The sequence below is a fragment of the Salvia hispanica genome, chromosome 5 (assembly GCF_023119035.1).
Source record: "Salvia hispanica cultivar TCC Black 2014 chromosome 5, UniMelb_Shisp_WGS_1.0, whole genome shotgun sequence".
NCBI lineage: Eukaryota > Viridiplantae > Streptophyta > Magnoliopsida > Lamiales > Lamiaceae > Salvia > Salvia hispanica.
In genome coordinates this window covers 2,688,607-2,701,527 of record NC_062969.1, presented here as the reverse complement: position 1 = coordinate 2,701,527, position 12,921 = coordinate 2,688,607, and the positions used below count along the sequence as shown (strand labels likewise).

Genomic DNA, 12,921 nt, shown 5'->3' with positions numbered 1-12,921 from the left:
GTCGCACGTGTGGGCTTCACGACCCATCATAGTTCCATCTCATTCTTTCATATTTAAGTGACAAACTTTAAATCATTATTTTTCACTCACCGGAAATCGAATTATAAGCAATGAATAAACTACGATCATCTAATTCATATATATATATCGATTCTAGACGATTTAATTCCATAAAAATGAAATCTTTTGTCACTCATATGAACATATCAAACTGCGTTGCCGGACTAGATTCCAACATTTGATTAAAAAATTAAGCTAATATGATTACTTTAGTGAAATATCCAAAAGAATAATCGTTGACTTCACAGCCAGGGTACCACACAACTTGGGTTCTTAATAATTTTACTATTTTAATAATATAATAATAATCCATAACGTTGTTGTAACAGTTCAATTGATTTTAAATATTAGATCCGCCGGAGAACTGGCCATTCTAGGGACATATTAAATTGAAATTATTTAAATGAATTAGATTAGTTTCTTTATACAATATGAATGTATAAATTTTGTTATATGCGTTTACTTTGTGTGTGAGTCTTGTTAATGACCATATTAATGTGTCATTGGTGATATTCAATAAAATGGATTAAAATATTAGAAATTTCTTTTTTCTTATGAGGTGGAATCTATTAACACACTTTTTCTTTTCATTTCTTTTTTATTTTATTAATTTTATAAAAAAATAGTATTATTTTAAAAGGTTTTATTTTTATAAAACAAAGGAAATATTAATAAAATATGACACATTATTGCTTTTGGTTCGATTTATTCTGCTGTGTGGTGCTGATTCAGAATATTCTATTTGGGAGAGTGGACTTATTTTTAATTTATGGATATAAGTCAAATAATACTACACCATTCATCTAATACTATGAAGCAAACCAAATTATTTTTTGGCTTTCGATTCTGTGAAAAAGACAGTATTTTCTCAATCAATCTCAAATAGAAATACTACTCCTGAACAGTCTTTGACTCTAAACACAAAAACTTATAGTAATTATTTTGTCGACTTGGAGACTAGGAGTTTGTTGTTCTTTGTCCCTTGTTCCTTTTCACGTCTCATGCAAAGAGTCTTGGGAAAGAACTTCCTAAGACTAGTGGTAGGAGATTTATGTTTGATTTATATTCTTGTTTCTTTTGGATGTTATTTTGTTTAATTTTTTGAAATCTCTAGCACTCAGTGTTGATTTTTGATATTTGGAGGGAATTTTGAATGTGGGGTTGTTCAAGCTATTCTTTGTGTTGACTTTTAGTTTTGTGGTGTGAATTACCTAGGGAAGCTATGTCATACCTTATTAGTGCATTTTGCAGTTAAGAATTGTGAATCTTGGTAATTTTTCAAAAATAGTATCATTTGCTTAGGTTAAATTGGTTGAAAATTACAGCAATTCTTGATTTTAAGAAGTTGGTATCTTGTGATTACTGGTATGATTCAATTAGTATAAACTAAATCCTGCACTGTGCTCTGTGTCAAACATGGATCGAGAGGACGTTGTAGGCTAGAATTGAGCTTGAGAAAATGTTGTTGATTGTGTTATGGTGTATGTTTTCAAAGCATTGCAGACAGTCTTCCTATATATTGGAGAACACATATTGTAATCTTCATATTCTAAGAAGGGAAAGTTGACATATTCCTAATCTTTGATTTTATCTTCATATTCGATCCTCTGCACATTGATTAGGCAGCCCTATCATCTTGATTTGCAGGAGCAGGTGGCACACGGTTACTGACCCTGAAGCATGGGCTCAGACGACCCCTTAGTCTGGTTTTGCCGGCCAGTGGCAAATGGCATTTGGGCTCAAGAAACCGACAGCGCCTTTGGTGCTTATACGCCTTGTGCCATTGATTCTGTGGTGGGAAATGTTTCTCACCTAGTTCTTCTTGGCATGTGCCTATATAGAATATGGCTCATCAACTTTAACCCCAAAGTCCAACGCTACTGCTTGAGATCAAATTTCTACAACTATGCATTGGCCTTGCTGTTCAGTTGTTGCGCTGCTGAGCCTCTGTACAGACTGGTTATGGGCGTATCGATCTTCAACTTTGATAAAGAGTCAGGTCTTGCACCTTACGAGGTCTGCAGCTTCTCACCATCGATCTTTTTTTGCACACATTAACGTGGTTTTGTTTTTTCAGTGTAGTTATGATCTTCGTCTAACTGCTGCCGGTTTGCTCTGCAGATGGTGCATTTGGGCATTGAGATTATCTCGTGGTGTTCTATGGTTGTAATGCTGCTTGTTGAAACAAGAATCTACATAAAAGAGTTCAGATGGTACATCAGATTTGGATTTATGTATGTTTTAGTGGGAGATGCAGTGATCTTTAACTTCATCTTCCCACTTAGAGAATTCTACACCAAGTAAGTCTAAAGTTTTCTTCAAATATGCTATAACATCAACAAAGTCACAACCTTGATTGCTACATTAAACCTTCACTTATATCTGATGTTTCCATTCACCCGCGAATGATTTGTTCCTCTGCAGGTCGATACTGTACTTGTTCATTAGTTCAGTCTTCTTCCAGGTAAAACTTTGTTCATTTTTGTAAACCAGGTGAAAATGTCAATCAAAGCTTATATTACTTTATGTTTATCAATTAGCTTTCTAAAATTCATAATTTCAACCAAGAAAACAACTCATTATGTGGAATATTTGCAGCCATGTTTGAATAACTATCTTCCATACAGGTTTTGCTTGGGATACTTCTTCTTGCTTACGTACCGAAATTGGACTCATATCCAGGCTACGTACCACTGCCGGACACTGTGGATGACACTGAGAACGAAAAGTCTCTCGGAGAGCAAGTATGTCCCGAGAGATCTGCAAATATTTTTTCTGGTGGGTGTGAAGATACTAGCTGTAATACACTGATACGCAGCTCGTTTCTTTATTTATTCTCACTAGTTACATTCTCACCGACATTGTTCTCTCCCGCATGTAGCGACCTACTTCAACTGGATGACTCCCCTTATGCAGCAAGGGTACAAAAGACCCATCACCGAGAAGGATGTCTGGAAGTTGGACTCTTGGGATCAGACAGAGACATTGAGCAGAGAGTTTGGATCTAGATTTTTTTTCTGTTATTCATCGATGCAAGCATGAGATGAACTTTTTTGTAACTTCACAAATATTCGAGTTTTATAGATTCCACAAATCTTGGGAGGAAGAAGTTCAGAGATCCAAACCATGGCTTTTGCGTGCTTTGAATCGTAGCCTTGGTGGCAGGTATAAGATTGATTCTTAAGTTTATCCAAGTTTAGTCAAAGCTACTAAGCTTCTGAATGGCCATTGATGTCAAGTTAATATATTCTATACCTGTCTGAAACGTGGTTAGCCCGTTCGATCTAACTTTTGCTCCTTGTATTTCTGCACAGGTTCTGGTATGGAGGCATCTTCAAAGTAAACATCAGTTCCATTTCCTTGCCAAAAATATTCAAATTATATATGTCTTCTTTATCGTTAAAGACGTGCCATTTTCTTGAAACTTGCAGATTGGTAATGATCTTTCCCAGCTTGCAGGCCCTGTTATACTAAACCATCTTTTACAGGTACTACATAAAAAGCAATCTAGATAAATATAGCCTTTTTACAAGAACTACAATAAGCCAACATGCTTTAAATTATTCTCTCTGAATATTATTCAATGTGAAGGATTCTGGATTTTACAACTTATTTATGCTTCTGGCAGTCTCTTGAGAAAGGCGATCCAGCTTGGGTCGGTTACATCTACGCACTGTCGATATTTTTCAGTGTGGTAGGGCTCTTCTTCCTTTCCCTTCAATCTAGTCAATTTGAACTTGTTTATTTGCTGATGTGAACTTTTTCTGTTCAGTCAATCGGAGTGCTCTGTGAGGCTCGTTACTTTCAGAATGTCATGCGTGTTGGCTTCAGGCTAAGATCCACTCTGGTAAGCTCTTTGACCGCATAGATGTTGGTATTTATCTCCAAGAAGATGAGAACTCAGACATTCTAAAAATATTATACCTGAACAATCTATATGTAGGTGGCTGCTATATTCCGCAAATCCTTAAGGCTAACCCATGAAGCTCGTAAGAACTTTCCATCCGGAAGAATTACAAACATGATCACGACAGATGCTAATGCACTTCAGGTATTCACAGAGTTGGTTTATTTCATAAAGTATTTGCACAGTCTATATCTCATATGGTCTTTTATCAGCCAAGAAAGTAATTCTCTAATATCTAATTCTTGTATCTTTCAGCAAATAACCCAACAGCTTCATGGTTTATGGTCGTTCCCGTTTAGAATTACCATGGCCATGATTCTTCTATACCAGCAGCTAGGAGTAGCTTCACTTCTTGGTTCGCTTATGTTGGTCCTGATGTTCCCAATACAGGTAACTAAGTTCCTCCTTACCGTTGATGGACAATTTTCCTCCTCAACACCATCCTTTTTTAACTAAGCTGTTCATGATTTTGTATTTGCTTACTGCTACTTGTACTGGCAAGCAGACTTTTATCGTCAGCAGGATGCGAAAGCTATCCAGGGAAGGATTGCTACGTACAGACAAGAGAGTCGGCTTAATGAACGAGATTTTGGCAGCTATGGATACTGTCAAGTACGTTGAAAATATAGCGTTTTTATTTTCCTGTAAACTCCAGGGTTGGTGCCAAAACCTGGCTCCAATCTAACGCCCTTTTCATCTCAATGCACATCAGGTACTACGCGTGGGAAAAGAGCTTTAAATCCAAAATTCAGGTTCTGAGGGATGATGAGCTGTCATGGGTCAGGAAAGCACAGACGCTCCAAGCGGTATGATGTGATTCATGTTACTACAAACAACTCTAGTAAAGAACTTTTCCTCTCCATTATATTTTGAAAGAAGATGAAAAACGGGAAATATACTCGTTTCGGTCGAGCATACCAATAATATGGTACACTTACAAATGTCCGTAGAGTGTATAATGTCTATCATGCTTGGTAGTTGTTTATTGATATATGATATTGGAAAAAAAATGACTATTCTACATTAAACTCAACCAAAATTGACTGTGTCCATGACTTTCTCATGGTTTTGCAGTGGAATACTTTCATCCTAAACAGCATACCAGTCCTTGTGACAGTGATTTCATTTGGAACATTCACATTGCTCGGTGGGGATCTCACGCCTTCCAGAGCTTTTACGTCTCTTGCTTTATTTGGCGTTCTGCGATTCCCCCTAAATATGCTCCCTAATTTAATCACTCAGGTTTGTCTTTATTCGCCTTAATGGTGTAATTGGTGAATTTTTGCAGGTGTCACAGTGTAGCCAAAGTCTACCGTAAAGTATTAAACTCAATGGTTAAGTGATCTCTCATGTTCACTGTGCTGTATTTGCAGGTTGTGAACGCAAATGTATCTCTCCAACGTCTCGAAGAACTATTGCTTGCAGAAGAGAGAATTTTGTTGCCTAATCCACCTCTTGCACCGGAGCTTCCTGCCATCTCGATCAAGGGTGGAAACTTTTCGTGGGATTCTAAGGTCCTTGTTTCTTATAGTGAAAAATCTTATCTGTTACTATAGTGTGCTTTTGTACCAATTTCCATGTTTTCACGCGCAATAAATACCAAGTTAAAAACAGGCGGAACGACCCACATTGTCCAATGTGAATCTGGATATACCAGTTGGCAGCCTAACTGCAATTGTTGGTGGCACCGGAGAAGGAAAAACATCGCTAATATCAGCAATGCTGAGAGAGCTTCCTCCACTTGGAGATGCAAACGTTGAAATCAGAGGATCTGTGGCTTATGTGCCTCAGATCTCTTGGATTTTCAATGCAACAGTAAGCTTCAAACCTCAAATACTTTTCTTTTTCATGCTACTGGTTGCATCAATCTTGATAATCTTCGATTTTAATTAGGTGCGCAACAATATATTATTTGGATCTTCGTTTGAACCAGCAAGATATTGGAAGGCCATAGATATCACTTCATTGCGCCATGACCTTGAGTTGCTTCCCGTTAAGTTTCTGAGCATTGTTGCGAACTACATTTCTGTTGCTCTTCAGCATCTGTGACATATTGCTTTGTTTTCTTCAGGGCCATGATCTCACCGAGATTGGTGAAAGAGGAGTGAACATCAGTGGAGGCCAAAAGCAGAGAGTTTCAATGGCTAGGGCTGTGTATTCCGACTCAGATATTTACATCTTTGACGACCCGTTGAGCGCTCTGGATGCCAATGTTGCTCGACAGGTATCCTAGATCAATCCAATTTCAACATTGTGTGTAACTTTATATCCATGATTTGAGACTATCTCTTCTCCAATCCAGGTGTTCAATAATTGCATAAAGGAAGCATTGGGAGGGAAAACGAGGGTCCTTGTCACGAATCAGTTGCATTTCCTTCCTCAGGTTGACCGGATAATCTTGGTTTCCGAAGGTATGGTGAAAGAGGAGGGCACCTTCGAGGAGCTCTCCGAGAATAGTGTTTTGTTCAAGAAGCTAATGGAAAATGCAGGCAAAATGGAGGAGCATATCCACGATAATGGTGAAGAGATGGATCTTTGTGACGAATCATCGCCTACACTTTCTTCTGATCCTAATACGAATGAGGTGCCAAAAGATGCAATCTCAACTAGAAACACGAGAGAAGGTAAATCAGTTCTTATCAAGCAGGAGGAAAGGGAGATGGGAATTGTCAGCTGGCATGTTTTGATGAGGTAATGAATCGAAAACACACCTTAGATCTTTTGCAGAAAGATTACTGATCTTGTTCTTTCCACAATACAAGGTACAAAAACGCATTAGGCGGCTTGTTTGCTGTATCAGTGCTGCTCACATGCTACACATTGACTGAAACTCTTCGAGTTTCAAGTAGCACGTGGCTTAGCGTTTGGACGAAGCAGAGCACTTCAGAGAGTTATAGTGTCGGTTTTTATATCATAGTTTATGCTGTCTTGTCTTTTGGTCAGGTACAAATAAATGGCTTGAAGAATGAAGATTCTTCAAGTCACAAATCTGGTTTCTCTTTACATGATGTTTGTCTTTGGATAAGTAATGAATAGACTGCATCACAAAATGCAGGTGTTAGTTACATTGACAAACTCATTTTGGCTGATTAAATCGAGCCTCAAGGCGGCTAAACACCTTCATGATTCGATGCTAAATGCTATACTCAGAGCTCCGATGGTGTTCTTCCACACGAATCCCATAGGCCGCGTGATCAACAGATTCGCCAAGGATCTTGGTGATATTGACCGCACTGTAGCAGGCATTGTCAATGGCTTCTTTGCTCAGCTATGGCAGTTGCTTTCGACTTTCATGCTCATCGGCATTGTGAGCACTGTGTCTCTATGGGCCATCATGCCCCTGCTCATCTTGTTCTATGCAGCATATCTCTACTATCAGGTTGGTTTCTCCCTCTCTCTCTTGAAACTCATGATTCTTGATTTTGATCCATTAAGTCATTGGCAGAGCACATCAAGGGAAGTGAAGCGTCTTGACTCAATCACAAGGTCACCCGTGTATGCACAGTTTGGGGAGGCGCTGAACGGGCTGTCCTCAATCCGTGCATACAAGGCTTATGATCGGATGGCCGCCATCAATGGGAAGTCAATGGACAACAACATCAGATTCACTCTCATTAACTTTAGCTCGAATCGTTGGCTGACCATAAGATTGGAGAGTTTAGGAGGCATCATGATCTGGTTGACAGCAACATTTGCAGTTATGCAAAATCAGAGAGCTGAAAACCAAGTGGCATTTGCATCTACCATGGGATTGCTCCTCAGTTACTCCTTAAACATCACCAACTTGCTGAGCAACGTGCTGAGGGTCGCAAGCCGCGCAGAAAACAGCTTGAATTCAGTCGAGCGCGTTGGAACATACATAGATTTGCCATCTGAGGCTCCGGATGTGATTGAGGGAAGCCAACCCCCGCCTGGATGGCCGGCCTCAGGATTGGTCAGGTTTGAAGATGTGTGCCTCCGGTACAGACCCGGGCTTCCACCCGTCCTCAAGGGACTTTCCTTCACCATCCAATCACACCAGAAGGTCGGTATAGTTGGAAGAACGGGTGCTGGTAAATCGAGCATGATCAATGCATTGTTCCGGATTGTGGAGCTTGAGAGAGGGAGGATCTTAATTGATGAATGTGATGTTGCCAAATTCGGATTGACTGATCTACGAAAAGTTCTCAGCATTATCCCACAGTCTCCTGTCCTTTTCTCAGGTGCACTTCTTCTTCACCTTTTTGCTGAGATGTTGATTTGTAGTGTTTGTTTCTCACCTTGGTATTACTCGACATAGGTAATGTTCGGTTCAATCTCGACCCGTTTGGTGAACACAACGACACTAACCTCTGGGAAGCTCTAGAGAGGGCACACTTGAAGGATGTCATCAGGAGAAATCCTTTGGGTTTGGATGCTGAGGTAAAAAAGATGGGCCGCATTTTGATTGAAACTGCAACTATTGTTTTTTAAACTATTAACTTGATTAATGTTTTTTGGGGTGCCTCAAGGTTTTGGAAGGTGGCGAGAACTTCAGCGTTGGGCAGAGGCAGCTGCTAAGTCTTGCTCGAGCATTGCTTCGTAGGTCGAAGATCCTGGTGCTTGATGAAGCAACAGCTGCAGTTGATGTTACTACCGATGTGCTTATACAGAAAACCATTCGAGAAGAGTTCAAATCGTGTACGATGCTCACAGTCGCTCATCGCCTCAACACCATCATCGACAGTGATCAGATCCTCGTGCTTGATGTTGGCCAGGTACGCCTCATGTTTACATGAGTTTGAGTTCCATTGAAGTTTTAGCATCACTATACCAATTTTCTTTTTCAGGTGGTCGAGTATGACACTCCTGCAAAGCTCCTTGAAAACGAAACAAGTGCCTTCTCCAAGATGGTGCAGAGCACGGGGCAGGCCAATGCTGAGTACCTCCGAGGCTTGGTTGTTGCGAGGAAGGATAAAGGAGGCCGCTTTGATGGGGAGACGGCGTCATGGCTTCTATCTTCGCGTTGGAACGCTGCTGTGCAGCATGCCCTCGCTGCCAACCTCAGCTCCGCGGTGAGGGACCTGCAGGTGCTCGGGTTCGAGGAGAGCAGCAATGTGATCAGCAAAACCAAGGATGCAGTAGTGCTTCTGCAGGATGTATTGTTGGGGAAGCACGACGAGGAGATCGTGGAGACGCTACAACAGTTTGAGGTGTCAAGACACACATGGTGGTCGGCTTTCTACAGAGTGATTGAAGGTGTGTTGAATGTTGAAACCAGGATTAAGTAATGCAAACAGAAGCCAAGTTTTTTGTTACATTGTTTGACTTGGGTTTGATTTTTACCTTTTCTTTCTGCATTTTAGGTCATGCAGAGATAAGCAGGTTGGCAAGAAATGGACTGCAGCAACCTAGAATTGGATTGGAAGATGCTTCAGACAATTGGGATGATCTTTAACTGTAATCAATCAACTTAGTTACAACTGTTCAAAAAAACTTGGCCCGAACATATAGCTCGTTCGATGTATTCCCAATGCATTCATGGGAAGAGGAGGTGGAAGGGAGCTTCAACTTCAAGAGCATGAAATTGGGGACATGGGAGAAACGGAGGTGAATTTGAGTAGTAGGATGTCTCTTATAATGTAAGAACTCACTGCAAATCAACTGTAACATTAAATTTCACGCTGAATCTGGATAAGCAAATCCAGTTAGATATTAATAAAAGCTCATGTTACAGAAAGGTTTGCCAATTCCTAAGTACAATGTGAACTGCATCTTCCTAAGTTAAAAGTTCAGAAGTTGTAGTCTGCATGTCTTCGGATTCTGACATTGTTGTGTAGCTGAGGATCGCCTCGAAGCTATGGCAGTAAGCACTCGAATACACGACGAGTGCTTGAAACAACTTGGGCAAGCTTGTCTGTAGGTTTTTCAGGATCATTGCTCTGGTCCTTCTAACAGAATTCGAGTACTTAACTTTCTCGTCTTCAGATAAGCTCCTAAGAGCTTGGACCTTAGCTCGCCTAGCAATTAACGGATGCTTGGAATCTTCAACGGAGACGCTCCCTTCAAACCTCATCTCCATTTCTGCAAGAAAAGCGAGTTCCCTCTCCAATTTCCTCACAAGCTTCTCAGATCTCTTGCGCAAGTCGCATTCGTGTTGCTGCTGCAAGATGATGGAGTGAACAGCAGACTGTAAACACTTGATCGCATCAGACACTATCTGCAAGAAAGATAGGAAAATATTGTGACAAATTATATACTCCATAACACATACATACATACATCCACATTTTATTTCACTTAATTTTTCGAGAACTATACCTTATCAGGCAATTTATCAAGTGCTTGCTGCCATTTGTCCAAAAGGGCGTGCAGCGTTGGTGATTCGCTGTGACGGGTATTAGCACCTTCAATATAGTTAGTGAGCTCAATCCACTTGAAGAGCGTTCTCACATACTCACGCTGGTACTTCACGAGCTTGCAGAAGCTGTGGTGCCATAACTTTACTTCCGTCTGCAGCTGACCTGCAGCCTGCCGCTGGGATTCAGTAGTCGGCTCCACAGTTTGCTGATCCATGAGCTGATTCAGCTTCTGAGATATATGGCTCTGGACTTGATGAGAGTTGTACATCGTTTTCCACATGTGCATCAGCCTGAGATACACGAGATCACATCAGTTTACAAGCGAGAATCATAGAACGCGTTACATGCCATGATCATAATCAATTGGGGTCCTACCCTGAAGCCAGCGTGATCAGCTGAGGGTGCAATTCCTTGTTCACGAGCGTTAGTATTGTCGAAGAAGACCTGCCAATCGATTCTTGGAGAGATGAGATGTGAGATTGCAGACTTTCAAACGCGGAGCGTGTCTTCTCGGCCTTGGTCCAGTCGTGCTCTTCGTCTTGTTTCTGTAGTAGTAAAGATTTCCTCCCATACTCCACCTTAGAAATCTCTTCCTCCTAGGAAAATAGGAAACATCACAAGAAACATAAATGAAATTTCACTACATATTTCTTCTTTCAATCAGTTTATTCAGCATATCAAAGTTCTGAGTGATAACTGAGAACCACATAAGCATATGTTTACTTAGGGAAATTACCTTCACATCCTTGTAGAGTTTCTGTTCCTCTGAATAAAGTTTCTCGAGTGTGACACAGTGAGCTCCGGGCTTGCAGGGCTCACCGGATCCAAACATATATCCCGTTTCTCTAGTGGATTGAAGTGATTTAGACGACCACGACCAATTCAAGGCACTGAAAACCTTTGCTGAATTGCTTCTCTTCCCTGCTCAATCGATGCACAGACACGAAATCAGATGGTGCATAAGACATACGACATCTACTTATCTACTTAACTAAATAAGGACTAAAACAATTACTTTTGTCCTCGTTGGCACTCTGGTAAAGGAAGGTGCCTCCTTCGTTGATATCTATGAAAACAGCGATATCCTTCACCACAGCGGATGCTTTCAGGAAATACTCATCCAAGTCTTTGACAACACTCGGCAAGATCTTCCTGCCCCTCCAAACCACCATAGCCATATCTTCCGTGTCCTTCGTGTGCCCGCTCATCATAGACGAGCTATCATCAACAAACTCGGTGTCCTGTTGCTCAAGAGGAGGTGGCATATCAATGTCATCATCATCATCATCGTCAACAGTAAAAACACCCTCTTCCTCGTCTTCTTCTATGAACTCAGTATTCGTATCCTTCCAATTCTCCTCCTCCTCGCCCAGCTCCATCATCTCACTTCTCTTCTCACAATGCACCGGGGCAGAGCCAAAAACATCCCAATATTCCCAAGACGAGCTAGGAACTGGTGGGGGTGGCGTATGGCCACTCTCCTCATCGACCTCAATGATTTCCTCCACAGCAGACTGAGTCTCTCTCGATTTACCCTCAGACTTCCTTAGGTCGGGGCTAAAAGTGGGGGGAGGCGGAGGTGATGGTGGCAACGGAAGAGGAGGGGACGGAGGGAATCCAGCAGCAGAACTCATTTCCTCGAATTCCAAGGACTCGGGCTCAGTAAACTGCCTAAGTGTCACTCCACTATTCCTCAATGACCTCAAATAAGCTATCTGAGCATCAGAGAACTCTTTCCTATATCTCAAGAGCTGTTTCATCAGCCTCTTCCTCTCCTTACACATTCTCACCCTCTCTGGTTTATCAATTCTTGATGCAACACAGCCCATTTCCCCCAAATCTTGTTACAATAACGATTTTTCGCACAAATCTACCCCTTTAGGCCTTTAACATACACTATAATAGCAAAGCTCAATCAGTATTAGTCAAAGATGGTGAAAGTGAAACAATCAGAAACCATAGACCTCCAAAGCTCCATGGAAGCAAAATACAAAGAATACACAACCTAAGCTCAAATCAAAGAATTGCAACTACACAACCAAACATGTTGTCCACATAACATACATACATGCTCACAAAAATGCTTGAAAATGCCATTAAATTCAACCCTTTTCATTACTTATTTCCCACAGAATCAAGACAACATTGAACATGACAAAATAGCATAGTACATTGCTACCAACTCAAAATTTCTGCTGAGATCACAAAAAGACATCTATCTACACTACAATCTAGAAAAATGAGTGAAAAATCCTCAGATTGCAGACTAATAATTCAGAACAGATATTACATTTCCTGAGCTAAAAATTGTAACTTGCAATGTGTCTGGTAGAGTTTAAATAAATACAAGAAGGGCAGTCAAAAAAGAAGTGCAGTTCACCTTCTTTTTGGAATATTAAACCTCAAAAAAATCCAAATGTTTGTTGTCAAAGATCAAACATTTTCGCCATATGGACCACTAAAGTTATCCAGATAGTAATTCTTTTTCTTATAATATGTTTACTTTCAAGAAAACAAAGAAAAGAATGCTTCTGACACAGAACCGTCAGAGGCAACAATGCCACAACAAATGAACAAATAAAATATCAAGAAAGAAAATGGGAGGTAAATGAAGTCTTGCAAATGTGTAGTGAG

The 12,921-nt window shown here is 40.6% G+C and overlaps 2 protein-coding genes across 3 annotated transcripts; one reads left to right on the top strand and one right to left on the bottom strand.

The window, feature by feature from the left end:
- Window positions 1–934: 934 nt before the first annotated feature.
- LOC125187949 (ABC transporter C family member 12-like) lies at window positions 935–9,675 on the top strand. The gene is made up of 28 exons (XM_048084631.1): window positions 935–1,100; window positions 1,708–2,076; window positions 2,182–2,360; window positions 2,485–2,524; window positions 2,688–2,838; window positions 2,942–3,056; window positions 3,145–3,225; window positions 3,375–3,399; window positions 3,492–3,548; window positions 3,689–3,754; window positions 3,833–3,907; window positions 4,004–4,111; window positions 4,223–4,357; window positions 4,473–4,579; window positions 4,680–4,773; window positions 5,042–5,209; window positions 5,341–5,481; window positions 5,582–5,782; window positions 5,861–5,959; window positions 6,039–6,191; window positions 6,270–6,658; window positions 6,730–6,910; window positions 7,023–7,346; window positions 7,413–8,169; window positions 8,247–8,368; window positions 8,458–8,703; window positions 8,776–9,184; window positions 9,292–9,675. The coding sequence occupies exons 2-28, from the start codon at window positions 1,741–1,743 to the stop codon at window positions 9,381–9,383; spliced, it is 4,851 nt and encodes a 1,616-aa protein (XP_047940588.1). The 5' UTR covers window positions 935–1,100; window positions 1,708–1,740; the 3' UTR covers window positions 9,384–9,675.
- On the bottom strand, window positions 9,586–12,921 carry LOC125187950 (protein ALTERED PHOSPHATE STARVATION RESPONSE 1-like). 2 transcript variants are annotated; one of them, XM_048084633.1, is made up of 6 exons: window positions 12,668–12,921; window positions 11,303–12,183; window positions 11,024–11,208; window positions 10,663–10,883; window positions 10,247–10,577; window positions 9,586–10,145 (listed from the first exon to the last, which is right to left on the bottom strand). In XM_048084633.1, the coding sequence occupies exons 2-6, from the start codon at window positions 12,114–12,116 to the stop codon at window positions 9,705–9,707; spliced, it is 1,992 nt and encodes a 663-aa protein (XP_047940590.1). In that variant the 5' UTR covers window positions 12,117–12,183; window positions 12,668–12,921; the 3' UTR covers window positions 9,586–9,704. The 2 variants fall into 2 exon arrangements, with proteins under 2 accessions (XP_047940590.1, XP_047940589.1); XM_048084632.1 differs by lacking the exon at window positions 12,668–12,921 and having other exon boundaries at window positions 11,303–12,647.